Source organism: Zea mays, chromosome 2, assembly GCF_902167145.1.
Source record: "Zea mays cultivar B73 chromosome 2, Zm-B73-REFERENCE-NAM-5.0, whole genome shotgun sequence".
NCBI lineage: Eukaryota > Viridiplantae > Streptophyta > Magnoliopsida > Poales > Poaceae > Zea > Zea mays.
Genome location: NC_050097.1, coordinates 46,224,467 through 46,251,663, shown reverse-complemented (window position 1 = coordinate 46,251,663; position 27,197 = coordinate 46,224,467). Strand labels below are relative to the sequence as shown.

The window sequence follows — 27,197 nt, the reverse complement described above, 5'->3', positions numbered from 1 at the left end:
CGGAGGGGGATGGGATTTATATTATCTTGCACCTAAGTGCTTGTAGTAGAAGGTACAAGTTAGTCGAGAGAGAGAGAGAATCCCAACTCTCTGCGGATGATTGAGGCAAGTGTCAATATCGGCCGCGGAGGGCAATAGGTGAAGTGTATTGTCCTCCTCCCTTGCAAGCCTTGGACTCCTTTTATAGCCTTAATGAGGGAATCAAGGAGTAATAATTAGTTGAAGACTGATTAAGAAACAGTCCATCTGTTAGTTTTTTTGTTTAAATAGGCTAAAGCTAATTTTATCTAGTTCTTAATTAGCTAATAATTATTATTTCGTAGGATCCAAACCATTCCTAAGCTATAGTGCTATTATATCAAGTGTAGATCTATATGTACTCAAGGTCATGATGTTTGCAAACCAACAATGAAATTTATCGCACACATTGGTCATGGCAGATCAACTTTTTTGCCACAAAACAAACAAGAATAGTGCAAACGAAGTTGCATAAAATGAAACAATATATTATGTGAATAGTTGCATGGTTTATCTTGCTAGTTCCATTTTAACACACACACATATCTTGCTAGTTCCATTTTAACTTCTACTTGCACAATTCCAAAAGGAACCTAAATTTCATTTACCGATGAGTCACAAGAAACTTAGATCTAATTAAATTTAAAGAAAAATAGCAATATTTATATTTTTAAATATATTTATTATAAAAATTTATCTCATATTCTAGCTAATGATATTTATTATGCATCATAACTATTAAATATATAGCTATATATATATATATTTCATAAGTTTCATGTTGTTTAACTTAATAGAGATTTATATTTTTAGGGCTAGTTTGGCAAACTATTTTTCCAAAGGATTTTCATTTCTATAAAGAAAATTATTTTTTTAAAAAAAATAGAAATCTCTTGAAAGAATAGAATTGTTAAACTACTCTTAGACAAATAAAGAGTATCCTTGGTTCGTGGCTAACCGTATCATATTTTATCTAAGTTAGTTGTTCCAATTAAAGAACTAATTTTATACACAAAAGTTAAGTAAAGTATAGCAAATTAGTCCGCGAACCAAATATGACCGAAATATCGAGGAGTGAGGAGGCTTAACCCTTCCCATGTGTGTATCTACTGTTACACCGTGAGCTACAAAGTTACTGGCACAAACGTATAGAGGATGGTGAGGACATGGGAAGATAAAATCCTGGTCCAGCAAGATCCGTTCTTCCAAATGGGATCAGGTGATTGGCTCCAGTTCCTCCTCCCCTCAGCACCACCAGTCTCCTCCAGTCCAGCTCCCGTCTTCTCCGCCTCAAGAGTCTCAGACCAACGGCAAAGTTCTAGAAGCACGGTTGCACGGGCAGCACGGCATAACACCTCCCTCCACTGATCCAGTTCCAGTCGCCCAACGCCCCAACGTCTTCTCTTGCAAATCGCAAGCAAACTTCCTGTTCAGCTGAGCTCAGCCGAAGGTTGCCGTGCTCGCGCGCCATGGCGCTGCTCTCCGCCACTTCACCCGCCAAGGCGCACCTGCCGACGCTCCTCGCCTACCACGACGAGCCGCAGCAGCACCAGCACGCTCTCCCGCCTGCACACCCGCAGTGCTTCGGCGGCGGCGGGGGCAAGGCCAGGCAACGGGCGCGGGGCCGGTGCGCGGCGGCAATGCGGCCTCTGGACGCGGCCGTCGCTCCCGCTCCCACGCCCGCGGCCGGTGAGGCGCCGCGGAAGAGGCCCCGGGTGCTGGTGGCCGGCGGTGGTATCGGCGGACTCGTTCTCGCGCTGGCGGCGCGACGCAAGGGGTACGACGTGACGGTGTTCGAGCGCGACCTGAGCGCGGTGCGCGGGGAGGGCCAGTACCGCGGACCCATCCAGATCCAGAGCAACGCGCTGGCTGCGCTGGAGGCCATCGACATGTCCGTCGCCGAGGAGGTCATGCGCGTCGGCTGCGTCACCGGCGACCGTATCAATGGCCTCGTCGATGGCATGTCCGGCTCCTGGTACGCCCCATATCCCTTCCTTTCCTGCAACTATGTCTCGGATCACTTGCTTGTTTATGCGTGCTGTGCATGTGCTCGCGTCTTTGCATCCGTCGCAGCGCCGTCTGGCGAGGTGCGCACCGCTACTAGCGCAGCGCCTTGGAAACGTGGTGATAATAAATTCGGTCCTCACCAGATTAGAACAAGCTTATAAATAAGAGCATCAGTTTTTTCAAATTTTACTCTCTAAATTATTATTTGAGAGTTATTTACATAAAACCACTTTCTATATATTTTCGATCTCCACTCTTTTTATATCTTGTTTGGAGAGTTATTTACATAAAATCATTTTTTATATCTTTACAATCTCCAGACATTTTATATCTTATTTGCACTCTAGAGAGTCATTCACGTTTTCTATATTTTAATAGTGAGAAACGTAGAATAGAAGATAACTATGTTTGATAGCCACTTAGATAAGCTGTCAAGGATATTATTTTATAAATATAAATCTCTATTTATATAGATTAGAAACAATCTTTTCGAGTTGCTCAAGCCAATCGATGCTCTCGATGGTCATTTAGTCTATAGATGTCCAAACGGACCGGGCTTGCCGGGCAGCCCGAAACCCGGCACGGATTTGGCTCAGCACGACACGTAGGGAACCGTGCCCGTGCCGGCCCGGCCCGGTCACGGGGCCATGACTGGGCTGAAGGCGAGGCACGACGGGCTAGGCCTGACACGGGCCGATTTTATTTTTTCCCTATTTTTTCATATAAATACATATATTATATTTAAATATAGAGTATAAAACACAAGAAACATGTGTTTTTGTTGGTTATGTGGGTGTAAATAAATATTTAGAGCTAATAAATATGGTTTAAACCCTAAAATGCATACTTTTAGAATATTTTTATCATTTAAATGTCATATATTGTTATGGGCCCGTTAGGCCCGTTGGGTCGTGGGCCGACCCGGCACGATTATTAACCTAGCGGGTCGTGTTTGGGCCTCGCTTAGGGCCCCGTGGGCCGGCACGGCACGACCCGCTAGCTAATCCAAGCCGAGTCGGCACGATCCTAATCCGTGCCGGACCTAGCCGTGCTCGGCCCGCCCATTTGGACATCTATAATATAACCTATCTATTAACGTAGGACCCTACTTATCCTTCTCATAGTTTTTTTATTGTGTTGAAGCCGGCTATAAATTTACAGCTCGCTTATGCTCTCTCTAATCGTCTCTCTCCTCTCCTCTACCTCAGCGTTTAGTCGATTTATAGCCTCTCATTATACTTGTCCTTAGAGCAAGTTTAATAATAAAGCCAACTAGTGGTTGTAAGGTTTTCATTTTACCTATCTGTATAGTGGTTAGCTCTTCAGTATTAATGCAGGATCCTACTTGTATCTTTTATAAATCTTCTTGGTTCTTGTGTTGAAGCCGACGATAAGTTTGCACCCCGCTTCTTCTCTTTTCTCTACCTCAGTATTTAGCCAACTTATATAGCCTCTTATTATACTTCTCTCAGAGCCGTCTTTACCCTCCGCGTCACCTAGTTTATATAGCATTAAATTAGTAGCCACATAAACAGTTCAGTGACAGGACAATAAATTAATGAGTGTTGGGGACTTGTCCTTAAATGCTATGAATTAAGAACAAGGCAACACAGAAATTGTTAAACATTAAAGTCCTTCGTCCTTCGAAGCATTATTTCCCCTCGGGATATAATGGGTTTCGGACGAAGGTTATGAAGGACATACCTTCATCAGTACAACAACTAATGAGGAAAGATTCATATAAGGTATGAGAAATAACATAAACGCCTAGATATTATTATTAGCTCATTTCTATTTTATTATTATGGAAGAATAGAAATGATAACAAATTACAAGTGTACCTTTGGCTTGAAAGAAGATAAAGGTACAAGCGTGACGCAAAAGCAAATGCCAAGTCAGCGTAAACAGTACGGGGGCACTGTTCATCTATTTATAGGCACGGGACGCAACCCATGTAAAATTACACCTATGCCCTTTACATTTGCTAATAACTCTATAATAATCCATCGAGGTCTAAATAACTTTTTCATCTTTAAGTCGGTTTTCTTTTCTGCTATCATGCCGAAGCTCCCCTGCGCATAGCTTCGGCTCTGCTCCACTCTTCGTATCTCTTGTGCTTCTTCACACTGTGGTTTTGACCTAAGTCCGAAAGACTCAAGTCCGAAGGTAACTGCTCATGTATTATACTCTAGAAACATTGTTAAATCATGTTTTTGAGGACCTTCGGAAGCCGAAGGCCCTCAACAATGAGAAAGAAGAAGAAATGGTTTCTTGCATGAGAAATTAGGTCTACACAACGAAGACCAATAAGCTTTTGTTTTAACGTTGGGGGTGAGCGGACGGGCACCCATTTTCCATGTGTGGAACTCATGCACTGCAGTATTTTTCAAGTCTGTCGTCATCGTGGCTCACTGTTCGTGGCACCGCATCCACATTTATAATGACCCCGCAATAAAAAAAAAGTAGCGTTGAAGTTTGTTGTTTTTATAAGTGATTTCTTAGTGAGTTAGTAGCAATTGATTCGCTGCTGCGGCAATCTCATCCGACCACAGGATTTTTTTTTTATTGGGCATGTGAGACGCCATCTATGCCGGCACGCTGCCGAGTGCCGACTTCTCGACACGACGCCGCGCCCGCACGTCGTGCGCGCGGCGCACGAAACCAACCAGGGCCAGGGAGGAAGCGCCGTGCCGCCCACGGCGGGAGAGGCGAGCCGACCCGACCCCGCCCGACGGGACCAAACGATCGAGTTGCCTGCTTCCGGCTAGTTGCCGAAGGAGCATGGAGTGGACTATCGAGCATGGCGCGTCCTGGTCGGCCGGTAAGATAATGCCCAATTCGTTTCTATCCGGTGATTCCGGTGTACCCCACCCCGCGCGGTCTGCGCCGCGCGGCAAGCAACCAATGGCAGCCACGTCCCGTCCCCCACCCGACCGCCCAACCGCACCGAGGCAGCCTTCGACCAATCCACCACCCCTCCTTGCTGCACTAGAGGCCGAAAGCGACGCCGCAGTTTCGGTCTCCGCTCCACTCAGCTGCAAATTCCATTCTTCTCCGGCACCGGCCATGCCACCAACATAAAATTCGCGATCTTGGCAGGCGCATCCATCGAAGCACCTTTCTGCTCTAGAGCTTCAGAGACAACAGACAACTAACTAGCTTCCTCTTCCAGTTCCCGACTCTCCCGTCAGTCTGCCCGAGAATCAATGACTAACCGCAAATACACTAAAGGCAGAAGGCACGAGCTAGCACACAGTCCTCTGCTGAGGACTGAGGTTGACTCCAGCTACCGCGCTCAGTGACTGTGACTGACCGGCGATAAAGCAGTAGCAGACTAGCAGTAGACCAGCTGCTCAATCAGAGGAAAGCTTCCACACCACCAGCCCACCACCATGCTGAGCACAACGTGGGCATCGCCGAAGGCGACCCCCATCCCCTCGTCTCCGGCCTCTCAGACGGCGACCCGGCTCCATCCCGCCTCCAGCAGCAACCGAACGCTCCGCCTTGTCGCGCTTCCCTCCCCGTCCGCGCCGCGGCGGAGGCGGAGGCCCGGCCTTCCTCCTCCTGCGCGCGCGGGGCTCGTCGCCACCGCGGCAATGCCGGCGCCGGAGCCCAAGGCGCGGGTCCTGGTGGCCGGCGGCGGCATCGGCGGCCTGGCCTTCGCGCTCGCCGCCAAGCGCAAGGGGTTCGAGGTGCTGGTGCTGGAGCGGGACATGAGCGCGGTCCGCGGGGAAGGGAGGTACCGCGGCCCGATCCAGCTGCAGAGCAACGCGCTCGCCGCGCTCGAGGCCGTCGACGCCGCCGCGGCCGACGAGATCATGGACAGCGGCTGCGTCACGGGGGACCGCGTCAACGGCATCGTCGACGGCGTTTCTGGCTCCTGGTAAGGGAGGCAGGGTCGTTCCCGCCGCGTCAGAGCAAAATTCTTAGCACCAAGTCACCATGAATTTGATTGTTTTTTACGCTACCCCGACAACTTTGACTTCCTTTGGCCGGTACTTGTGGAATTTGGCAACTGGCAAGGGTTCATTGTCTGCGGTATGGGCCAAATGGTGGTTGGCTAGTCGTTATGATCGCCTGTTTCAGTTGACCGCAGTTCGCAGATACTATCGTTAACACGCAATTTTGTTTGGTTTATGAAATAGAACAAGTTGATGCATCATTATCTAGAATGGTTTGATTCCTGAAACCAAACACACCCTTAGGCGCTGATGTTTTTGTGCTTATTTTACAGTTTTTGTTTGCGAATTTCCATGTCGTGTCTATTTGCTGGTTAGCTTTAAGATAGACATTCCTTTGCCGGAGGCAGACATTTGACAGTGCCAAGTTGGATTCAGGTACATCAAGTTTGATACGTTTACTCCTGCAGCTGAGCGGGGGCTCCCAGTCACAAGGGTCATTAGCCGCATGACACTGCAACAAATCCTTGCTCGAGCAGTCGGCGATGATGCAATATTGAATGGAAGCCATGTAGTCGATTTTATAGATGATGGCAGTAAGGTGAATGGGCAAATATGTTTTTGTGTCCATGCCAACTTAGATTTTGCTGCAGGAGTTGCCATTGTCTGTCTCTAAACTTGCAGTGTTTGTTGTTTGAGTTTAGGTTACTGCCATATTGGAGGATGGTAGAAAATTTGAAGGTGACCTTTTGGTTGGCGCCGATGGAATATGGTCAAAGGTAATACAACTAATTCTCCTTTTGGTCAGAAACAAGCACAAATCGGAACCTGGTTTTGAAGTTTCCTTTTTCTGGATAGGTGAGGAAGACACTATTCGGGCATTCGGATGCCACCTATTCAGGTTACACTTGCTACACTGGAATTGCAGATTTTGTGCCACCTGATATCGATACAGTTGGGTATGTTACGTGGATCATGGAATGATGGCTGTGATTTTCAGTTTGACTGAAATTTCGTTGTGCCATAACCATGTCCTCCATTTTTCTCTGTTGAAGGTACCGAGTATTTCTTGGCCACAAACAGTACTTCGTCTCTTCGGATGTCGGTGCTGGTAAAATGCAATGGTACGCTTTTCACAATGAAGAGGCTGGTGGCACTGACCCTGAAAATGGTGAGTCCTTGAGAAGTTCTCGTGCTTAATTCGTGAAATAGATACTGCCACATTGTAAGTTGTGGTCAAAATGAGAGCAATGATTACGATATGCTCCCCACAAGGTTATCATCTGCTTACCATTAACAGGCAAAAAGAAAAAATTGCTTGAGATATTCGACGGATGGTGTGATAATGTTATTGATTTGATAAATGCAACTGATGAAGAAGCAGTTCTTCGCCGAGATATATACGACCGCCCACCTACTATGAATTGGGGGAAAGGTCGTGTCACCTTGCTTGGTGATTCTGTCCATGCTATGCAGCCAAATCTGGGCCAAGGTGGCTGCATGGCTATTGAGGTATGCAATTTCTTAGCCTGCCATGGATATGTTCTGGTGTTGATATCTAATACGTAGCACAGTAACAACCTTGTATTTGTTTCTGTAGGATGGTTACCAGCTGGCTGTAGAGCTAGAGAATGCCTGGCAAGAGAGTGTCAAAACTGAAACTCCTATAGACATAGTTTCCTCCTTGAGGCGGTAAGTTTCTCGATACATTCTAGCATGTTTAGTAGTATAAAGATAGTGTTTCCTGAAACATCCACTGGATTTTATTTGGATGCTTGAAATGACCCCAACTTTAAAGCAATCCTATATTCCTATTCTTCCATGGATTTAAAACTCTAGTCCATACTATATAGTTAGTTGGCTGACAAGCAAAATATTTGTTGGCGTATTGGGCCTGCAGCTACGAGAAAGAGAGAAGGCTGCGTGTTGCTATTATACATGGACTGGCAAGAATGGCAGCAATCATGGCTACCACCTATAGACCGTACTTGGGTGTTGGTCTAGGGCCTTTATCGGTATGTAATAAACATACACATTTTTTTGTTACTTATAATGCACAGATCTCATTCTCTTTTCAGCAATATTTAAAATTAGCTATGAAATATGTCACCATCAATTTTATTGGATTTCTGAAATAAGGTTTTGAAATCGGAACTTTATCATCTCATTGCCATCCTCCTAAGAGCATTACTGAACAAATAAATACTGAAACTACTTGAACTGCATACTAAAATTATTTACATGTAGTTTTTGACCAAGTTGCGGATACCACACCCTGGAAGAGTCGGTGGCAGATTCTTCATCAAGTATGGAATGCCTACGATGTTGAGCTGGGTGCTTGGTGGCAACAGGTGCATACCAAAATTATTAATTACTGTCATGTGTTCCTATCTCAAGCACATGTGCAATAGTCATAGGTTTACATTTGTTTAAATGTTCCACGCAAAGAAATAAACACCACCCAGGCTCTCTTAGTTCCCAATTACCATATCGGTACTCATCAAACGGAACTTTTCATTGCGTACAGCTCAAAACTAGAAGGAAGACTTTTAAGCTGCCGACTTTCTGACAAGGTATGTTGTCATAGTGCCTGTAAATTTGATTTAGTACCAGCATTTAATATTTACTGACATCTAGCATCATTCTGAAGGCAAATGACCAGCTTTATCAATGGTTTGAGGATGATGACGCACTGGAAGAAGCTATGGGTGGAGAGTACGTTCTTTGTTTATTCTTTATTTTCATTTCATTTCGAAACAAAGCGTTTGATTTATTAATTTATTTCAGCAATTGTGGCGAAAAATCATTCATAATACTATTTGCAGATGGTACCTCATCGCAACAAGTGAAGGAAACTGCAATAGCTTGCAGCCCATTCATTTAATTAGGGATGAGCAGAGGTCACTCTTTGTTGGGTATGTCTAATAGCAATTTCATTTCTGCTCTAATTGCACCCAATCAAAGCATTATGGAACAATTCAAATGAATTTTCTTTTGCAGAAGCCGGTCAGATCCTAATGATTCAGCTTCTTCCCTATCATTGTCCTCTCCACAGGTTAGTTAGTCGAAATGGAGACAAGGTTTTAACGAACTTTTCAAGTGTTGCATTGTACAAGGCCTTCTATACATAAACTGTTCGTACTAGTCTTCAGTTTTCTGAACTTCATTGCAGATATCAGAAAGACATGCTACTATCACATGCAAGAATAAAGCTTTCTATCTGACTGATCTCGGAAGCGAACATGGTACCTGGATTACCGAGTAAGCCCTGAAAGAGCCATGGTTCTATGCCCTTCCTCAACAATTTCAGTAACAAGATTTTATTCGCTGACCTTCATATGATTGTCCAGCAATGAAGGTAGACGTTACCGCGTGCCACCAAACTTCCCAGTTCGTTTCCATCCCTCCGATGTCATTGAGTTTGGTTCCGATAAGAAGGTAGCTATACTGCATTTTTAGTTTTTCCTCCACATTTGGTTTGTTCCTCTTATTTCGCCAATTGTTCATCCGATGGAGTTCATCCCTGAGTTGCTGTGAAACCTGTTCTTCTGAACTATAATTAACTTGTGCAAAACCTACAGGCTATGTTCCGGGTGAAGGTGCTGAACACGCTCCCGTATGAATCTGCAAGAAGTGGGAATCGGCAGCAACAGCAAGTCCTTCAGGCAGCATGAATGGAGACACTGGCTACCACCACTATCATCAGCCACACTGTACTGTACAGCATCCGGTAAAGACACAACACTGCATCACGGAAAGGATACACTCGTTCTCGAATATTTGTCGTCTGCTAGTTCAATTTTAAACTAAAACGTGACAAATGAAAAAACGAAGGAAGTAGAAGATATGTCAAAACACATGCAATTTTTGCATCCATGAAGATGCCAAACAGGATCTTGAATACTAGCACCTAGCGGATTGAAATAATGAAGTTGCAGTTCTGCGTGAACTGGATTGTACGATAGGGATAGACAATTTAGCTGTTGTCGGACTGTGTACATCGTTGTACCATCACCGGAAATATTGTACACCGAGAAGCCATATTGTAATTACGGCATGAGAACAGTAACACTTTGATCATGTAATACAGTATATAGTTGTTTAGCAATTAGCTGAGTCAGATAAGATATGATTTGTTCTTCCACAAGTGCCAGCTCCTCGAACTGTTGAAATTTCCTTAAAATTTCTGCAGGAATTGAAAAACTTGTTCCTATAAAATTATTTCATGATCCAATTAAAAATTTTACTATATTATGTTGGATTTAATTGGGCCTAGCCCATTTTGAATTAGTAATTAAATAAAAAAAATAAAACCATAGTTAACGCTAAGTGTGATGGTTAGTCTTGTACGGTACGGACAAGAGGTGCGCGCGGCATGGTGGATTTCTTTTTTGCTGGCATATACAATCTAGATACTACATTACGGTTTTTAAGAACTAGTTACAACTAACAATTTGTTAATACAACCTAATATATCTACATCATGTATCTTATTCACTAGAATCCCTCAAGATACAGCTCATTTTAGGGCTAATTCAGTTTGATGCTAATCAACGTGGACTAGGTGAAATTGAGTCGGTTTAAATCCATAGAGTCAAAATACACATCAATACATTTGAATCCCCTCCAATCCACATAGGAAATTTAATAGACCACTATGTTTTAGCAACTATGATGGCCACTATGTTTAGTGGACTATGATGATCACTATGTTTTGGTTGTTTTCGTTACTAGTAATAGACATTGATTTATCAGACAATACCATGATTAAATCCCTTGCTAGCCAAAATTTAATAGAAAGATATTTAGCCCACCTCAATCTTCTCCGACCCCACATGGATCGAGGGGATTGAGGTGATTTGCATAGGGATCGAAGGAGATTGAGGTGTACTAAATCCCTTTCTATTGAGGTTTGACTATGCCTTATTCGTTGCATGTGGATCAAGAAAATTAAATCTTTTTTATTTAATTTTAACTAGTAAGATATTTAATTCCCTCCAATCGAACGAGCCCTAACTGGAGTTGATCAAGTTGGTACAGTGCAAACTGCCGTTAGGAGGTTACACTTCGATGGAGTGCAAAATCATGAATCTATGTAACTGTGCAGGCGAGGCCGATATGAAATGGGCTCCTAATTCATAGCAAAGCCAACAGGACCTTATGAAATGGGCTGCACATGGCCCTGCGCCTCTGCCTGTGCAGGCGAGGCCGATTACGCGAACGATCACAGGTCAGTCCGTTGGATCACTTTTGCTCGGTCCAGATTCACTCAGATTGGGCTTTTAGAAAACCCAACCCACGCCGCGCCGCGGGGCCTCTTACCAGCTTCCCAAATCCCAGGGGCAATGTCAGCCCACGCCGACGCCGGCGCCGGCGCCGGCGGCCGCCGCCGCGGGACCCTTGCTAAGGTCGCCCTCTCGTCAGTGTCGGCCGCCATGGCGGAGGCCTCCACCTACCCCTTAGACGCAGTCAAGACGCGCCTCCAACTCCACCGCAACCCCGGCGGCGCGCCCGGGCGCGGCGTAATCCGGGTCGCGGCCGAGCTCGTCCGCGATGGCGGGGTTTATCGGGGCTTCTGCCCCGCCGTCCTCCGCCACCTGATCTACACCCCGCTTCGCATCGTGGGGTACGAGCATCTTCGCTCCACCCTCGCTAGCGAGGGGCGGGAGGTTGGACTTTCTGAAAAGGCGCTCGCTGGGGGACTCTCCGGCGTTGCCGCGCAGGTAAAATTTTGAGACATGGACTTGATAAAATACACCAAACTATTTATGAATAACAATTCCGTAAGCGGTAAGTCCACATGAGATTTGCAGATAGGTTGTGGCGCATCACTCTCACAGTCTAATTAGAGCGAAAGTTAGAACTTGTTTTGGGCTAGGTTTGCAAAATGTTAATCAAACCATACTTGATTTACATGCTTCGATTAATTTCAAGCTGTATATTTCGAGTTATGAATATACTCTTTTGTTGTTCTACCTATTAAATTGCACATGGACAACATCTTATCCGAAAGTGAGAGAGGCACTTTTTACTGATCTGTCATCAATTTATCACCAGTCTCAATATTTAAGGGCATGTTTGAATACTCGTGGCTAGTTACTAGTTGGGGCTAAAAATTAGCTCAAATTAGCCATGATTGGCTAGCTAGTTGGCTAACAACTAGTTGAAGACTTGGTTAAAAGGTTAGTCCATCTATTGGCCCTTTTGTTTGAATGCACTAGAGTTAAATTTGAGCAGAAAATTAGTAAAATAACAATTAGCCCATGGTATCCAAATGTGCCCTAAGTAGTGTGGTGGGTGATAGAGCAACACACAGCCTTTTTTTTGGTTCAGTTGTTTCATGGCATGGCATGATGAGCCAATGACTTCATTGAGGAGCAGCAACAGTGAGATGCCAACTTCAGTATGTGTTCAAATTGTATTGCTTTGTATCTGTGCTTCTATTCTTCACCCCCATAGTGTGGCCATTTGCGTCCAACACATCTGATCTTCCTTAACAGTTACAGTTGCTGATAGGGGCATAGGGCCATCATTGCAAAAAAAAAAGGAATGATGTCCTTGTCCACTGCAGACAAGGAACTGATGAACTATCAGATATAAATCAAAACATGTAGTGCACTAAGGGGTGTTAGGAATTCAGGATCTAGATCTAGACTTAAGCTATGCACCAACGTGAATCATACATTTGATACATACTGTCGGATGAGATGATACTGGAGTGGCTGGTGATGCCCATTTTGGTGACCGAATATGATTACACAAAATACAGAAAGGTGACTTGACTAACACTTCTGTTCAGACCTACTTGGTTTACAAATGGGCAAGGAAATCAAATTAGACATCCTACAATAGGTCCAATATGTGGGGATTTGTCTTTTGATTGATTGGGACTTGGGAGTAGGTAGGCCTTCTGATCAGCATATCTACAAGCCATCTATGCTTGATTAGGCTTCTTCGCAGAGTTCCTTGCTAAGGTACTGGAACAATCAGCATATCCAATATTTGCAATGGTAAAATGGTACTGTATTATTAGAAGGTGATGCTCCAAAATCAATATGGCACTGTATTGATGTTCCCAAATTAATTCTTTTTTTAATGTTTGATGAAGTAACTATTCCTTTGCCCATTGTATTGCTACATAACACCAGAGGTAATTTTGTTCCTGCTACTTTGCAGTGCAGGTGGTGTCAAGCCCTGCTGATCTCATCAAGGTAAGGATGCAAGCAGACAGCAGGATGTTGAGCCAAGGCATTCAACCACGTTACACTGGAATGGCAGATGCTCTCACTAAAATCATACGAGCGGAGGGTTTCCGGGGACTTTGGAAGGGGGTTGTTCCAAATGCACAGAGGGCATTTCTTGTCAACATGGGTGAATTGACGTGCTACGATCATGCAAAGCATCTCATCATTCACAAGGAGATTTGCTCTGACAACCTTTATGCCCACACATTGGCCTCTGTCGCGTCGGGGCTGTCTGCGACAACTTTGAGCTGCCCAGCGGATGTAATCAAAACAAGGATGATGAACCAGGGGAAGGAGGGTAAAGCTATGTACAGGAGTTCTTACGATTGCTTGGTCAAGACTTTGAGGCATGAGGGCGTAACGGCACTGTGGAAGGGTTTTTTGCCAACATGGGCAAGGCTTGGCCCGTGGCAGTTTGTGTTCTGGGTTTCCTACGAGAAGCTGCGCCAAGCATCAGGCATTTCGTCATTTTGATAATGGAGGGTTTTTGTTTCATTCCAGAGGCTTTTAGATCACAGAAATGTTCATTCCTGCAACTTCATGGTAGCTTTATAGGATCGAACCCTTTTCATGCTGGTTTACTGGACTGCGGGCTTTTATCCTTCGCTGTTTTCAAGGGGGGAAACAGACGAAGTTGCTATGCCTCATTGTATTTTTGAGTTTTTGACAATATACAGGACTCTTGGACAGTTGGATTCCACAAAAAACCGATACTCTCATCTTTGCTCCTTTTGCACTTAACAAAATTGCTTGCTCAAGCTATGTTTGTGTGACATGTGCCCTCACGTGAGCAGTTATTATGTACGCCGTCCAAAGTTTGTCATCTTTAAACCTTTATTTATAACTTTTAATCACAGTATAATGAGGGGAAAATCTGAATGTGTGATGTATGAACTAAATAACAGTATCTCATGACTGCAGCAACTGGACACCCTGTGGGAAGTCCTCGCAGTGCCGGATGTGCCGGACCATCCTGCCGGTGTCACCTCTGGCCTTCGCCCGGCAGTCGTAGTTCGGCGGCGAGTGAAAACACGGCTCGATTGTGGGGGCCAGCCTGCACGGCGTGTCAGGCGCCTTCCCATGGTTGGGGGGCATGAGCACCCACGGTCTCAGCCCGGCCAGCCCCTGGCTGACGTACCCGAACGTGGAAACGCCGGTGGTGACCAGCACGTCGGCGAAGCTGAGTAGCACCATCTCCGCGAGCGCCTTCTGGTCCTGCTGCCGGTCACCGAAGCGTTGCTCGCCCAGGTGCGTCGGCTGGAACACGCTCACCGCCTCCCCGCCCGCCGCGCCGTGCTCGTGGTACAGTTCGCTGAGCTTTTCAGAGTACTCGTTGTATAGGGAGACGACGACCACCGCCTTGCGTTTGGCCGGCTGGGCGGCGGAGCCCACGGCGGCGGCGGTGGTGTTGGCTCTGGGCACGCTGACGCCTGGCAGGATGTTCTCATGCTCCGCGCACTTGAGGATCTGGGCGTAGAACTGGTCGGTGGAGATGGGCGCCCACTTGAACACGCGCACCTGGACGCCCACGCGCTCGTCCGCCCGGGCGAAGTAGGAGCCGTGGTACCGCGTCACCATGCCCCAGACCGCGTTGCTGGGGTGGAAGAGGTAGCGGCCGAGGTGGTGGAACACGGCGTCGCGGCGGGGGAACATGCGCGCGAGCTCCCGCTCGTGCCGCGGGACCAGGAACAGGCCCGGCGCGAAGTAGTTGTCCGCCTGGAACACGAGCCAGGGCACGCGGCGCAGCTCGGCCTGCACCTCGTCGCAGAAGAAGAGCTTATCCTGGACGTTGTAGTTGTGCAGCAGGTGCACGTAGAGCCACGGCGCCCCGCGGAGCGCCTCGCCACGTCGCAGCGTGTTCCCGAGGCTCGCGTTGGTGCGGGTGCTGAGCCCCTCGTGAACGGCGGGGAGGTCTTTCTCCGGCAGGATCCACGTTGACCCCGGGAAAGGCTCGCAGAAGAGGTCGCCCAGGTCGTGGCTGCTGCTGCTGTGGAGGAGCAGCACGCGGTCGGTGAGGAGCGCGTAGAGGAAGCCGGAGGCGATGGAGAGGATGCGGTTGCCGAGGCCCGCGTTCGGTGTCCACACGAGGTAGTTGCACCGGGCGCCGGATGAGGAGGGGTCAGCGCCGTCGCCAGAGGCGTTGGGAGAGGCGCGCAGGCGTTCCGTGGCGCGTGCGTAGGCCGGGGTGCCGGGTGCGCAGAGGCGGTGGAGGGACTCGTACCGGCGGAGGGCGGAGACGAGGTGGGGTGAGAGCGCGTGCAGGGACGCCCGGCGGTAGAGCGAGGCTCGGTACCGGCTCAGGCAGGAGCTGTCGTCGAAGTCTGGCGAGAGGAGACCGCCGAGGAGCCTGTCGCCGGGGTTCGGCACCGTCGCCAACGGGATGCCGCCCTTGTCAGACACTGCCGCGCGCAAAGAAAATTAAGCGCTTAGTATCATTACGAAAAAAATTAGGGATAAGTCAGTGGATAACTATAGTCACATAACTGGGCGACAACAGACAAGATACGTACTGGCGTTCATGACGACGCGGACTCCGGCCGAGACCCATGTTTCGGCGTCGCTGGAAGGCGTCCATCGGGCCCCGAAGAGGACGGCGGCCGTGAGCAGGACGGCCGCCACGCTCGCCGCGGCCACCAGCACCGTCGGTCGCAAGGCCGACGATCTGCTCTTGCTGCCGGGTTGCCACCGCGCCGCCATGCTGCCACGGATGGGCCTCCGGTCCGGTCGTCCACCAGGAAGGAACGTGGGTGGCTCTGGTACTTCCGAGCTTTACTGCCGCAGCGAGCGGCCGAGCCATAAGCTTGCTTAGTTATCGAGTGCGACGACGACTATAGTTTGCAGCTTCATGACGCAAGGTACGGTGGTGCCGCGCGCTGGAGTGAAACAGGGGAGCGTAGCAGTGTTGCAGGGTCAATGCTTCGATCGTGCCAAAGCCGGTGGAACACTGGAACGCTGGACTGTAAAGTTTTACGCTATCTGACCATTTCGTTGTCTTATCATCATAGGTCTATGTCTCGTCCATATTGTCAGACCTCAGGATTAAGTTAGGGCAAAGCTAGACAGATCTTCGCTCGTGAACAATGCACCTTAACTTTCACTGCCCGGGAATAAAAAAACAGGACTAGCCGGATAACGGAAACGAACCAAAAATAAAAGGAACAAATTGATAACAGTTCAGAATCTGACGTAACAAGCGAAAACATCACTGCAGCATAGAGCATAAAAATAAAGTAGTATTCCAATCAATTTAAAATATTTCATCTAGAGATATGCAAACTGTTGGGGGCATTCGGCTTCCGAAGGTCCTCAAAAACATGATTTAACAATGTTTCTGGAATATAATACATGAACAGGTACCTTCGGGCTCGGATTGGAACTACAGTGTGAAGAAGCACAAAGAATACGAAGGTTGGCGCAGAGCCGAAGCTATGTGCAGGGGAGCTTCGGTTTGATAGCAGAAAAAGAAACCGACTTAAAAATAAAAAAGGCTATTCAGACCTCGATGAGTCACTATAGAGCCATTAGCAAATGTAAAGAGCATGAGTGTAATTTTACATGGGCTGCGTCTCGTGCCTATAAATAGATGAACAGTGCTCCCGTACTGTTCACGCTGACTTGGCATTTTGCTTTTGCGTCACGCTTGTACTTTTACCATTCTTTCAAGCCGAAGGTACATTTGTAATTTGATATCATTAATATTCTCCATAATAATAAAATAGAAATGAGATAGAAATGAGGTGGTAATAATACATGATTGTTTATGTTATTTTATATTTCATATGATTCCTTCTTCATCATTATATGTTATGCTGCTGAAGGTATGTCCTTCATAACCTTCGTCCGAAGATCATTATATCCCAAGGGAAATAATGTTTCGAAGGACGAAGGACTTTAACGTTTAACATTTTCTGTGTTGCCTTGTTCTTAATTCATAGCACTTGAGAACAAGCCCCCAACATAAACAATATATTATTATATACATATAGCTACCAAAACAAATTATCAACTATCAATTAGTTTGTTGTGATGTAATATAATCATCTATAATTTGTTTATTGTATTATCTAAAACGATATGTTATATCAGATAAAACAGGATATCTCGATTATAAGCGAAAAAGCGACCAACTGAACATACTGTTTCCATCCTATTTTCATATTTGTCAAAAACGAAAATGATTAGAATGTCGTCAATGTAGAAATCAGGGCAAAACGGAATATATATTGTCTGTTTTCACCCTATGTGCAACAACGGAGAAAAAATGGAGGTCGACGCGTAAAACGGAGCAGACAGGGCGATCCCACGTGGACACATGAAATGGACCTCCAACAGGCGTTTAGAGACAGGCGTCTCTCCGGACGCGGGGCATGCCATAGTTTAAGGTTAGTGCCGATGAGAGGTGATATCGCCCCAATATGGTCATATAGATTGTGGCTGGTGAGAGTGGGTCGAGAGCGAGCCGAGAGAGGGTGGTTGGGCGATGACTCTAGCGCTCGGCAAGAGCGAACGATAGTGCTCCACTCTCACTCGCGTTGGAGTGTCGCCCAGGGTGAGTGAAAGGGAAATGTGCCTTTGGGCCATTTCTATAAGATTTTGATGATTAAGTGCTCCACACAAAAATGCTTTGAGTGATATTTGTGCCAAAGACTCAAGAAGTACAAATCAAGATTAAAGGTATGTTTCTAGACTTAGTATTTTGTTTTGAAGACTAATCACTACCGGAATTTGGCTCTTTGCCGAGTGCTATATTCTTTGCCGAATGTTTTATTTCGGGCACTCGGCAAAGAAGCTCTTTGCCGAGTGCCACACAAAAAACCCTCGGTAAAATAAAACACTCGGCGAAGAAGCTCTTTGCCGAGTGTTTTATTTTTGACACTCGGCAAAGAGTTTCTTTGCCGAGTGTCTTTTTTTGACACTCAGCAAAGGGCTCTTTGTCGAGTGTCACAAATACAACACTCGGCAAAGAGCTCTTTGCCGAGTGTTTTTTCTCCAACACTAGGCAAAGACAATTTAAAAATCACATTTTAAAGTAGTAAATTAATTCAAATGAAAAAGTTTTCAACTACAAATTTGTATAACTCATCATGATGTACAATTTATATATTGAACATTTTTTCATATGACAAAATAAAAACAAATTTGTTCATAAAACCTATATCTCTCTTGTAGTTTATGAAACTACGAGAGAGACGTATAGAATTTGTGTATATTGTTAGAACCATCATGTGAGATAAACAAATGACCAAACAACCAAAATAAACTTTGTAGATCTTGAGAAGTTATAAAAGTTTATAGTTGACAACTTTTTCATTTGAAGTCACATTGTCAACGAAAACTACGTCTGAATTTAGAAAATTTAAAATTTGAATTTTGAAAACGACTTCGAAAGAAAAAACCACCAACATGAAAGTTGTAGGTATTGAAGAGTTATGAAACTTTGTAGTTAACAATATTTTGGTTTGAAATCATCTTGTTATGCAAAACTATGTTTGAATTTTGAAATTTGAATTTTTCAAACTGTCTCGGATGGAAAAACCACCAAAATAAAAGTTGTAGGTCTTGAAATGTAATGAAACTTTGTAGTTGACAATTTTTTGATTTGAAATCATCTTATCATTGAAAAATTCGTGTGAAGTTTTCAAATTTAAAATTCAAATTTTGTAAACGGTCTCTGATGTAGAAACTATTAAAATAAAACTTGTAGATCTCAAAAAGTTATGTAACTTTATAGTTGGTCACATTTTCAAATGAACTCATTTAGTGCCTTAAATAATCAAATTACTCTCAATTTGTTATAGTACATAGGGAATGAAAACGTAATATAAACATAATTGATGTAGTAGTGTAGTGGTATAGGGGGGTATGCGTGAGAGAGAGGTTGCGAGTTTGAATCTCATTATTTACAAAACATATAAGTTTGATTCAAAATAATAGTGAAAATGATAGGACAACGGGTAAGGTAATAGGGTAGGGTTGGAGAGTTGTTCCTAGAATTTAAAAAAATGTTTTGCTGTTTTTTTTTAATTTTTTCGATTTTTAATTTGCCAAGTGTTTTTCTTTGCCGAGTGCTTTTTGACACTCGATAAATGCCGAGTGTCTGAAAAAAGCACTCGGCAAAGAACCCTTTGCCGATGAAATATTTGCCGAGTGTTACACTCGGCAAAGGCTTTGCCGAGTGTAAAATAGCCTTTGCCGAGTGTCTAAGACACTCGGCGTCTAAGACACTCGGCAAAGAACGTGATTCCGGTAGTGAATGTATTATGTCTGAGTGCTAGAAACAGGAAAAATCGTTTTGGAGAAAAGTTGGCTATGTACAGTCAAAAGGCTGCTCGGTCTGGGTGCACCGGACAGTGTCCGGTGTGCCAGGACCAGTCCCGATGAACAGCCTACTCTCGGGTCTCAACGGCGGCGTACGGCTATAAATCACCGGACTGTCCGGTGGTGCACCGGACTGTCCAGTGAGTCGTCTGCGGCGAAGTCGCCGCTCTCGGGAAACAGTCAACAGTGTACGGCTAAAAATCGTCGGACTGTCCAGTGGTGCACCAGACTGTCCGGTGAGCCAACGGTCGGTCGCGCAATCCGCGCGTGAAGCGTGGGCGTGCCAACGGTCGGTAGGGGGCACTGGACTGTCCGGTGTGCACCGGACAGTGTCCGGTGCGCCAACGGCTCCATTTCTGCAACGGTCGGCTGCGCCAATTTAGGAAAGCAATCTGCACCGGACTGTGAACAGTGGATGTCCGGTGGTGCACCGGACTGTCCGGTGCGCCACCCGACAGAAGGCAAGAATTGCCTTCCCAGATTGCTTCCAACGGCTTCTAGCTGCCTTGGGGCTATAAAAGGGACCCCTAGGCGCATGGAGGAGAACACCAAGCATACATTGAACATTCTAAGACTCCCACACTCCATCTTCACACATTCGATTGACATTCTTAGTGATTTGAGCTCCGTTCTAGTGGTGAACTTGTTGCGTTTTATTTGAGCTCAAGTCTTGGCTTGTGTGTGTGCGTATTGCTGGGATTTGTGTGTGTTGCTTCCCTCCCTTACTCTGGTGCTTTCACATTGATATTTGTTGTAAGGGCGAGAGACTCCAACTTGTGGAGATTCCTCGCAAACAGGAAGAGTGATAAGAAAAAGGAACACCGTGGTATTCAAGTTGATCATTGGATCACTTGAAAGGGGTTGAGTACAACCCTCGTCCATTGGGACGCCACAACGTGGAGGTAGACAAGTGTTGTACTTGTTGAACCACGGGATAACTCACGTGTCTCTTGTGATTGCTTTTTGTGTGATTATTGGTATTCGCAAGAGCTCGCTTTATAGTCACTTGGAATTATCTCTCTAACACTTAACCAAGTTTTGTGGCTATAAGTTTTAAGTTTTTACAGGATCACCTATTCACCCCCCCTCTAGGTGCTCTCAATTGGTATCGGAGCCGTTCTCTTCACGAAAGGGACTAATCGCCCGAAGAGATGGATCCTAAGGGAAAGGGGATGGTGGTCAACGATAAAAAGAAGGAATCCATCTTCAACGAGCCAAGAGATGATAAGCCCACTGACTCTGGCTTGAGTCACAAGAAAAAGGATGGGAAGAAGAAGAGGCGCATCAAGAAGATAGTCTACTACGACAGCGACGAGTCCTCTTCTTCCCAAAGAGGCGACGACTACGACGAGAAAAAGAAAACAGTCAACTCAAACTTTTCTTTTGATTACTCTCGTATTCCGCATAATTCTAATGCTCATTTGCTTTCCATTCCTCTTGGTAAACCTCCTCACTTTGATGGAGAGGACTACGGATTTTGGAGTCACAAAATGCGTAGCCATTTGTTCTCTCTTCATCCAAGTATATGGGAGATAATAGAAAATGGAATGAATTTTGATAGTACGGATAATCCCATGTTTATCAATGAACAAATTCACAAAAATGCACAAGCTACCACTATTCTATTAGCATCCTTGTGCAGGGAAGAATATCATAAGGTGAGCGGCTTGGATAACGCCAAGCAGATTTGGGACACCCTCAAGATCTCGCATGAGGGGAACGACGTCACTATGATCACCAAGATGGAGTTGGTGGAGGGCGAACTGGGAAGGTTCGCAATGATCAGGGGGGAGGAGCCAACCCAAACGTACAACAGGCTTAAGACCCTGGTCAACAAAATAAGGAGCTATGGAAGCACGAGATGGACGGACCACAACGTCGTCCGGCTTATGCTAAGGTCCTTCACTGTCCTTGATCCTCATCTTGTAAACTCTATTCGTGAAAATCCTAGGTACACCAAGATGACGCCCGAGGAAATACTCGGAAAGTTTGTAAGCGGGCGAATGATGATCAAGGAGGCAAGATATGTTGATGAGGCATTGAATGGCCCAATGCCGATCCACGAGCCTCAAACTGTTGCTCTCAAAGCAACAAGTAGCAGGGAGGCGCTACCTAGCAAGGTGGCGCAAGTTGAGGCGGTCGGGCTTAACGAGGAAGAAATGGCCCTCATCATCAAGCGCTTCAAGACGGCGCTAAAAGGTCGCAAGGAGCATCCCAACAAGAGCAAGACGAAGGGAAAGCGCTCCTGCTTCAAGTATGGTAAGGTTGGTCATTTTATAGCAAATTGTCCCGACAATACTAATGATCAGGAACAAGAGAAAAGTGGGAAGAGGGAAAAGAAGAAGGCCTACAAGAAGGCGAAGGGCGAAGCGCACCTCGGCAAAGAGTGGGACTCGGATTGTTCGTCGTCCGACTCCGACGACGAAGGACTCGCCGCTTCAGCCTTCAACAAGTCGTTGCTCTTCCCCAACGAGCGCCATACTTGTCTAATGGCAAAGGAAAAGAAGGTAAAAACTAGAGAAACTCCTAAGTACTCTACTTCTAGTGATGAGGACTCTAGTGATGATGAAGTAGACTACACTTGGTTGTTCAAAGGATTAGTCTAAGGTAGAAAAGATTAATGAGCTGATTGATGCATTGAATGAAAAAGATAGACTTTTAGAAAAGCAAGAGGATCTTTTATATGAAGAACATGATAAATTTGTTAGTGTGCAAAAGTCTCTTGCTTTAGAAGTTAAAAGGAATGAAATGCTTTCTTGTGAATTATCTACTTGTCATGAGACTGTGGCAAGCTTAAGAAGTAGTAATGATGATTTAAATGCTAAGCTAGAAGTAGCAAATAAATCTAGTCCTTGTGTAGATCATGTTGTAATTTGCAATAGATGCAAGGATTTTAATGTTGATGCTTGTGATGAACATTTAATTTCCATAACTAGATTAAATGATGAAGTGGCTAGTCTTAATGCCCAACTTAAGACTAGCAAAAATGAATTTGATAAACTAAAATTTGCAAGGGATGCCTACACTGTTGGTAGACATCCCTCCATTAAGGATGGGCTTGGCTTTCGAAGGGAAGCCAAGAACTTAACAAGTCAAAGGGCTCCTATCTCCGCCAAGGACAAAGGGAAGGCCCCTATGACTAGTAATGCTCAAAGGAATCATGCTTTTATCTATAGTGATAGGAAATTGTCTAGAAATGCTAATAGGAGTTATAATGCTTTTGACTCACATGCCATGATTGCTTCGAGTTCCAATTTTAATGTAGGTCTAGGAGGAATTTTGTGTCTCATGCTCCTAGGAAAGTGTATAATGGATCTACTACTGTTTTTCATGCCTGCAACACTGATTTTGTACTTTTATGTAAAAATAAGAAAGTGGTTGCTAGGAAATTGGGGGCAAAATGCAAGGGAGATAAAACTTGCATTTGGGTCCCTAAGGCTATTGTTACTAACCTTGTAGGACCCAACAAGATTTGGGTACCTAAAACCCAAGCCTAATTTGCCTTGCAGGTTTATGCATCCGGGGGCTCAAGCTGGATTATCGACAGCGGATGCACAAACCACATGACGGGGGAGAAGAAGATGTTCACCTCCTACGTCAAGAACAAAGATTCCCAAGACTCAATCATATTCGGTGACGGGAATCAAGGCAAGGTTAAAGGATTAGGAAAGATAGCTATTTCATCCGAGCATTCCATATCTAATGTGTTTTTAGTTGAATCGCTCGGGTATAACTTGTTGTCCGTTAGTCAATTATGTAACATGGGTTACAATTGCTTATTTACAAATGTAGATGTGTCTGTCTTTAGAAGGAGTGATGATTCATTAGCCTTTAAGTGTGTACTAGACGACAAACTCTATTTAGTTGATTTTTCGAAGGAGGAGGCTGGTCTAGATGCATGCTTAATTGCTAAGACTAGCATGGGCTGGTTGTGGCATCACCGTCTAGCACATGTTGGGATGAAGAACCTTCACAAACTTCTGAAGGGAGAACATGTGTTAGGTCTAACAAATGTGTATTTCAAAAAAGATAGACCTTGTGCAGCTTGTCAAGCAGGTAAACAGGTGGGAAGCGTTCATCACAACAAGAATGTGATGACTACATCAAGACCTCTGGAGCTACTGCATATGGAGCTCTTCGGACCCGTCGCCTACCTTAGCATCGGGGGAAGTAAGTATGGTCTTGTTGTTGTTGATGATTTTTCCCGCTTCACTTGGGTATTCTTTTTGCAGGATAAATCAGAAACCCAAGGGACCCTCAAGCGCTTTCTAAGGCGAGCTCAAAATGAATTTGAGCTCAAGGTGAAAAGATCAGAAGCGACAACGGGTCCGAATTCAAGAATCTTCAAGTAGAGGAGTACCTTGAGGAGGAAGGAATCAAGCACGAGTTCTCTGCTCCCTACACACCACAGCAAAACGGTATGGTAGAGAGGAAGAATAGGACGCTTATAGACATGGCGAGGACGATGCTTGGAGAATTCAAGACGCCCGAGCGGTTTTGGTCGGAAGCTGTGAACACAGCTTGCCACGCCATAAACCGGGTCTACCTCCATCACCTCCTCAAGAAGACATCGTACGAACTACTAACCGGTAACAAACCCAACGTTTAATATTTTCGTGTATTTGGGAGTAAATGCTACATTCTAGTGAAGAAAGGTAGGAATTCCAAATTTTCTCCCAAAGCTGTAGAAGGGTTTTTACTAGGTTATGACTCAAATACAAAGGCGTATAGAGTCTTCAACAAATCATCGGGTTTGGTTAAAGTCTCTAGCGACGTTGTATTTGATGAAACTGATGGCTCTCCAAGAGAGCAAGTTGATCTTGATGATGTAGATGAGGATGATATTCCAACGGACGCAATACGCACCATGGCTATTGGAGATGTGCGACCACAGGAAGACCAGGAGCAAGATCAACCTTCTTCCTCAACGATGATGCGTCCCCCAACTCAAGATGATGAACATGTTCCTCAAGAGGAGGCGTGTGATCAAGGGGGAGCACAAGAAGACCAAGTTGAGGAGGAAGAAGTACCACGGGCCCCTCCAACTCAAGTTCGAGCGACGATTCAAAGGAATCATCCCGTCGACCAAATTTTGGGTGACATAAGTGAAAGTCACCTAGAGGGGGGGTGAATAGGGCGAAACTAAAATTCTCAAAAATAATCACAACTACAAGCCGGGTTAGCTTTAGAAATATAATAGAGTCCGCGAGAGAGGGTGCAAAACAAATCGCAAGCGAATAATGAAGTGAGACACGCGGATTTGTTTTACCGAGGTTCGATTCTCTCAAACCTACTCCCCGTTGAGGAGGCCACAAAGGCCGGGTCTCTTTCAACCCTTACCCTCTCTCAAACGGTCCCTCGGACCGAGTGAGCTTTCTCTTCTCAATCACTTGGAACACAAAGTTCCCACAAGGACCACCACAAGTTTGGTGTCTCTTGCCTCAATTACAAGTGAGTTTGATCGCAATGGAAGAATCAAGAAAGAAGAAAGCAATCCAAGCGCAAGAGCTCGAAAGAACACAAGCAAATCTCTCTCTCTAATCACTAGGGCGTTGTGTGGAATTTGGAGAGGATTTGATCTCTTTGGTGTGTCTAGAATTGAATGCTAGAGCTCTTGTAAGTAGTTGAGAAGTGGAAAACTTGGATGCAATGAATGGTGGGTGGTTGGGGGTATTTATAGCCCCAACCACCAAACTAGCCGTTTGGTGAGGTTGTCTGTTCGATGGCGCACCAGACAGTCCGGTGCACACCGGACATGTCCGGTGCGACAGCCACGTCACCAAAGCCGTTGGGTTCTGACCATTGGAGCTCTGTCTTCTGGGCCCGCCTGGATGTCCGGTGGCGCACCGGACATGCACTATATAGTGTTCGGTGCGCCAGCATGGGCGTGCCTGACCTCTGCGCGCGCAGCGCGCGCATTTAATGCGTCGTAGGTAGCTGTTGGCGCCGAAATAGCCGTTGCCCCGCTGTTGCACCGGACAGTCCGGTGTATACCGGACAGTCCGGTGAATTTTAGTGGAGCAGCTGGAATGAATTCCCGAGGCTGGCGAGTTCCGGAGGCCGCTCTTCCTTGGAGCACCGGACATGTCCGGTGTACACCGGACAGTCCGGTGAATTATAGCGGAGTCGCCTCTGGAATTTCCCGAAGGTGACGAGTTTGAAGTCGGAGTCCTCCGGTGCACCGGACATGTCCGGTGGCACACCGGACAGTCCGGTGCGCCAGACCAGAGGTGCCTTCGGTTGTCCCTTTGCTCTTTGGTTGAACCCAATACTTTGTCTTTTTATTGGCTAAGTGTGAACCTTTAGCACCTGTATAACTTATGCACTAGAGCAAACTAGTTAGTCCAAATATTTGTGTTGGGCAATTCAACCACCAAAATTAATTAGGGACTAGGTGTAAGCCTAATTCCCTTTCAATCTCCCCCTTTTTGGTGATTGATGCCAACACAAACCAAAGCAAATATAAAAGTGCATAATTGAACTAGTTTGCATAATGTAAGTGCAAAGGTTGCTTGAAATTGAGCCAATAAATGTTACTTACTAGATGAGCATGGATTGTTTCTTTATTTTTATCATTTTGGACCACGCTTGCACCACATGTTTTGTTTTTGCAAATTCTTTTTGTAAATCCTTTTCAAAGTCCTTTTGCAACATAGTCAAAGGTAGATGAATAAGATTTTTGCAAAGCATTTTCAAGTTTAAAAATTTTCTCCCCTTGTTTCAAATGCTTTTCCTTTGACTAAACAAAACTCCCCCTAAATGAGATCCTCCTCTTAGTGTTCAAGAGGGTTTTGATATATCATTTTTGAAATACTACTTCCTCCCCCTTTAGAACATAATAAGATACCAATTTGAAATTGACCAATTGAAAATCTCCAAAAAAAATTTTAAAATTAGGTGGTGGTGCGGTGGTGGTGCGGTCCTTTTGCTTTGGGCCAATACTTTCTCCCCCTTTGACATGAATCGCCAAAAACAGATACTTGGAATGAAATATAGGCCCTTTCTAGCTACTTTCTCCCCTTTGGCAAATAAAACATATAAGGGAAGATTATACCAAGGATGGAGAGCGATGCGGAGCGACGGCGAAGGATGAGTAGTAGAGTGGAGTGGAAGCCTTTGTCTTCGCCGAAGACTCCAATTCCCTTTCAATATACCTATGACTTGGTTTGAAATATACTTGAAAAACACATTAGTCATAGCATATATCAAAGAGACATGATCAAAGGTATACTTATGAGCTATGTGTGCAAATTAGCAAAAGAAGTTTCTAGAATCAAGAATATTGAGCTCATGCCTAAGTTTGGTAAAAGTTTGTTCATCAAGAGGCTTGGTAAAGATATCGGCTAATTGATCTTTAGTATTAATGTATGAAATCTCGATATCCCCCTTTTGTTGGTGATCCCGAAGAAAATGATACCGAATGGCTATGTGCTTAGTGCGGCTATGCTCAACGGGATTATCCGCCATGCGGATTGCACTCTCATTATCACATAGAAGAGGAACTTTGGTTAATTTGTAACCATAGTCCCGCAGGGTTTGCCTCATCCAAAGCAATTGCGCACAACAATGGCCTACGGCAATATACTCGGCTTCGGCGGTAGAAAGAGCGACCGAATTTTGCTTCTTTGAAGCCCAAGACACCAAGGATCTTCCCAAGAACTGGCAAGTCCCCGATGTGCTCTTCCTATTAATCTTACACCCTGCCCAATCG

The 27,197-nt window shown here is 45.4% G+C and overlaps 3 protein-coding genes across 4 annotated transcripts; 2 read left to right on the top strand and 1 right to left on the bottom strand.

The window, feature by feature from the left end:
* Positions 1 to 1,170: 1,170 nt before the first annotated feature.
* LOC100285076 (zeaxanthin epoxidase) lies at positions 1,171 to 10,071 on the top strand. Of its 2 annotated transcripts, none has more exons than NM_001157971.2 (16): positions 1,171 to 1,993; positions 6,363 to 6,525; positions 6,629 to 6,703; positions 6,783 to 6,883; positions 6,980 to 7,095; positions 7,225 to 7,436; positions 7,525 to 7,616; positions 7,825 to 7,939; positions 8,172 to 8,275; positions 8,452 to 8,497; positions 8,575 to 8,639; positions 8,750 to 8,839; positions 8,925 to 8,979; positions 9,097 to 9,185; positions 9,275 to 9,362; positions 9,506 to 10,066. In NM_001157971.2, the coding sequence occupies exons 1-16, from the start codon at positions 1,488 to 1,490 to the stop codon at positions 9,596 to 9,598; spliced, it is 2,010 nt and encodes a 669-aa protein (NP_001151443.2). In that variant the 5' UTR covers positions 1,171 to 1,487; the 3' UTR covers positions 9,599 to 10,066. The 2 variants fall into 2 exon arrangements, with proteins under 2 accessions (NP_001151443.2, XP_008668109.1); XM_008669887.4 differs by lacking the exon at positions 1,171 to 1,993 and adding an exon at positions 4,975 to 5,908 and having other exon boundaries at positions 9,506 to 10,071.
* A 1,116-nt stretch (positions 10,072 to 11,187) lies between these two features.
* Positions 11,188 to 13,926, top strand: LOC103646382 (mitochondrial uncoupling protein 3). The gene is made up of 2 exons (XM_008671113.4): positions 11,188 to 11,647; positions 13,106 to 13,926. The coding sequence occupies exons 1-2, from the start codon at positions 11,270 to 11,272 to the stop codon at positions 13,640 to 13,642; spliced, it is 915 nt and encodes a 304-aa protein (XP_008669335.2). The 5' UTR covers positions 11,188 to 11,269; the 3' UTR covers positions 13,643 to 13,926.
* LOC103646383 (probable fucosyltransferase 7) lies at positions 13,713 to 16,109 on the bottom strand. The gene is made up of 2 exons (XM_008671114.2): positions 15,679 to 16,109; positions 13,713 to 15,567 (listed from the first exon to the last, which is right to left on the bottom strand). Exons 1-2 carry the CDS (start codon positions 15,863 to 15,865, stop codon positions 14,078 to 14,080), a joined length of 1,677 nt encoding a protein of 558 aa, XP_008669336.1. The 5' UTR covers positions 15,866 to 16,109; the 3' UTR covers positions 13,713 to 14,077.
* Positions 16,110 to 27,197: the final 11,088 nt, after the last annotated feature.

What these genes read in the sequence shown, in the direction of transcription:
- LOC103646383 (XM_008671114.2), bottom strand. Translation starts at nt 15,865, where the DNA reads ATGGCGGCGCGGTGGCAACCCGGCAGCAAGAGCAGATCGTCGGCCTTG. An exon ending in CCGCGTCGTCATGAACGCCA is followed by an intron (nt 15,568 to 15,678) that starts GTACGTATCTTG and finishes TGCGCGCGGCAG; the next exon opens with TGTCTGACAAGGGCGGCATC.
- LOC100285076 (NM_001157971.2), top strand. Translation starts at nt 1,488, where the DNA reads ATGGCGCTGCTCTCCGCCACTTCACCCGCCAAGGCGCACCTGCCGACG. An exon ending in GTGGCTGCATGGCTATTGAG is followed by an intron (nt 7,437 to 7,524) that starts GTATGCAATTTC and finishes TTGTTTCTGTAG; the next exon opens with GATGGTTACCAGCTGGCTGT. An exon ending in AGTTTGGTTCCGATAAGAAG is followed by an intron (nt 9,363 to 9,505) that starts GTAGCTATACTG and finishes CAAAACCTACAG; the next exon opens with GCTATGTTCCGGGTGAAGGT.
- LOC103646382 (XM_008671113.4), top strand. Translation starts at nt 11,270, where the DNA reads ATGTCAGCCCACGCCGACGCCGGCGCCGGCGCCGGCGGCCGCCGCCGC. An exon ending in TCTCCGGCGTTGCCGCGCAG is followed by an intron (nt 11,648 to 13,105) that starts GTAAAATTTTGA and finishes TTTGCAGTGCAG; the next exon opens with GTGGTGTCAAGCCCTGCTGA.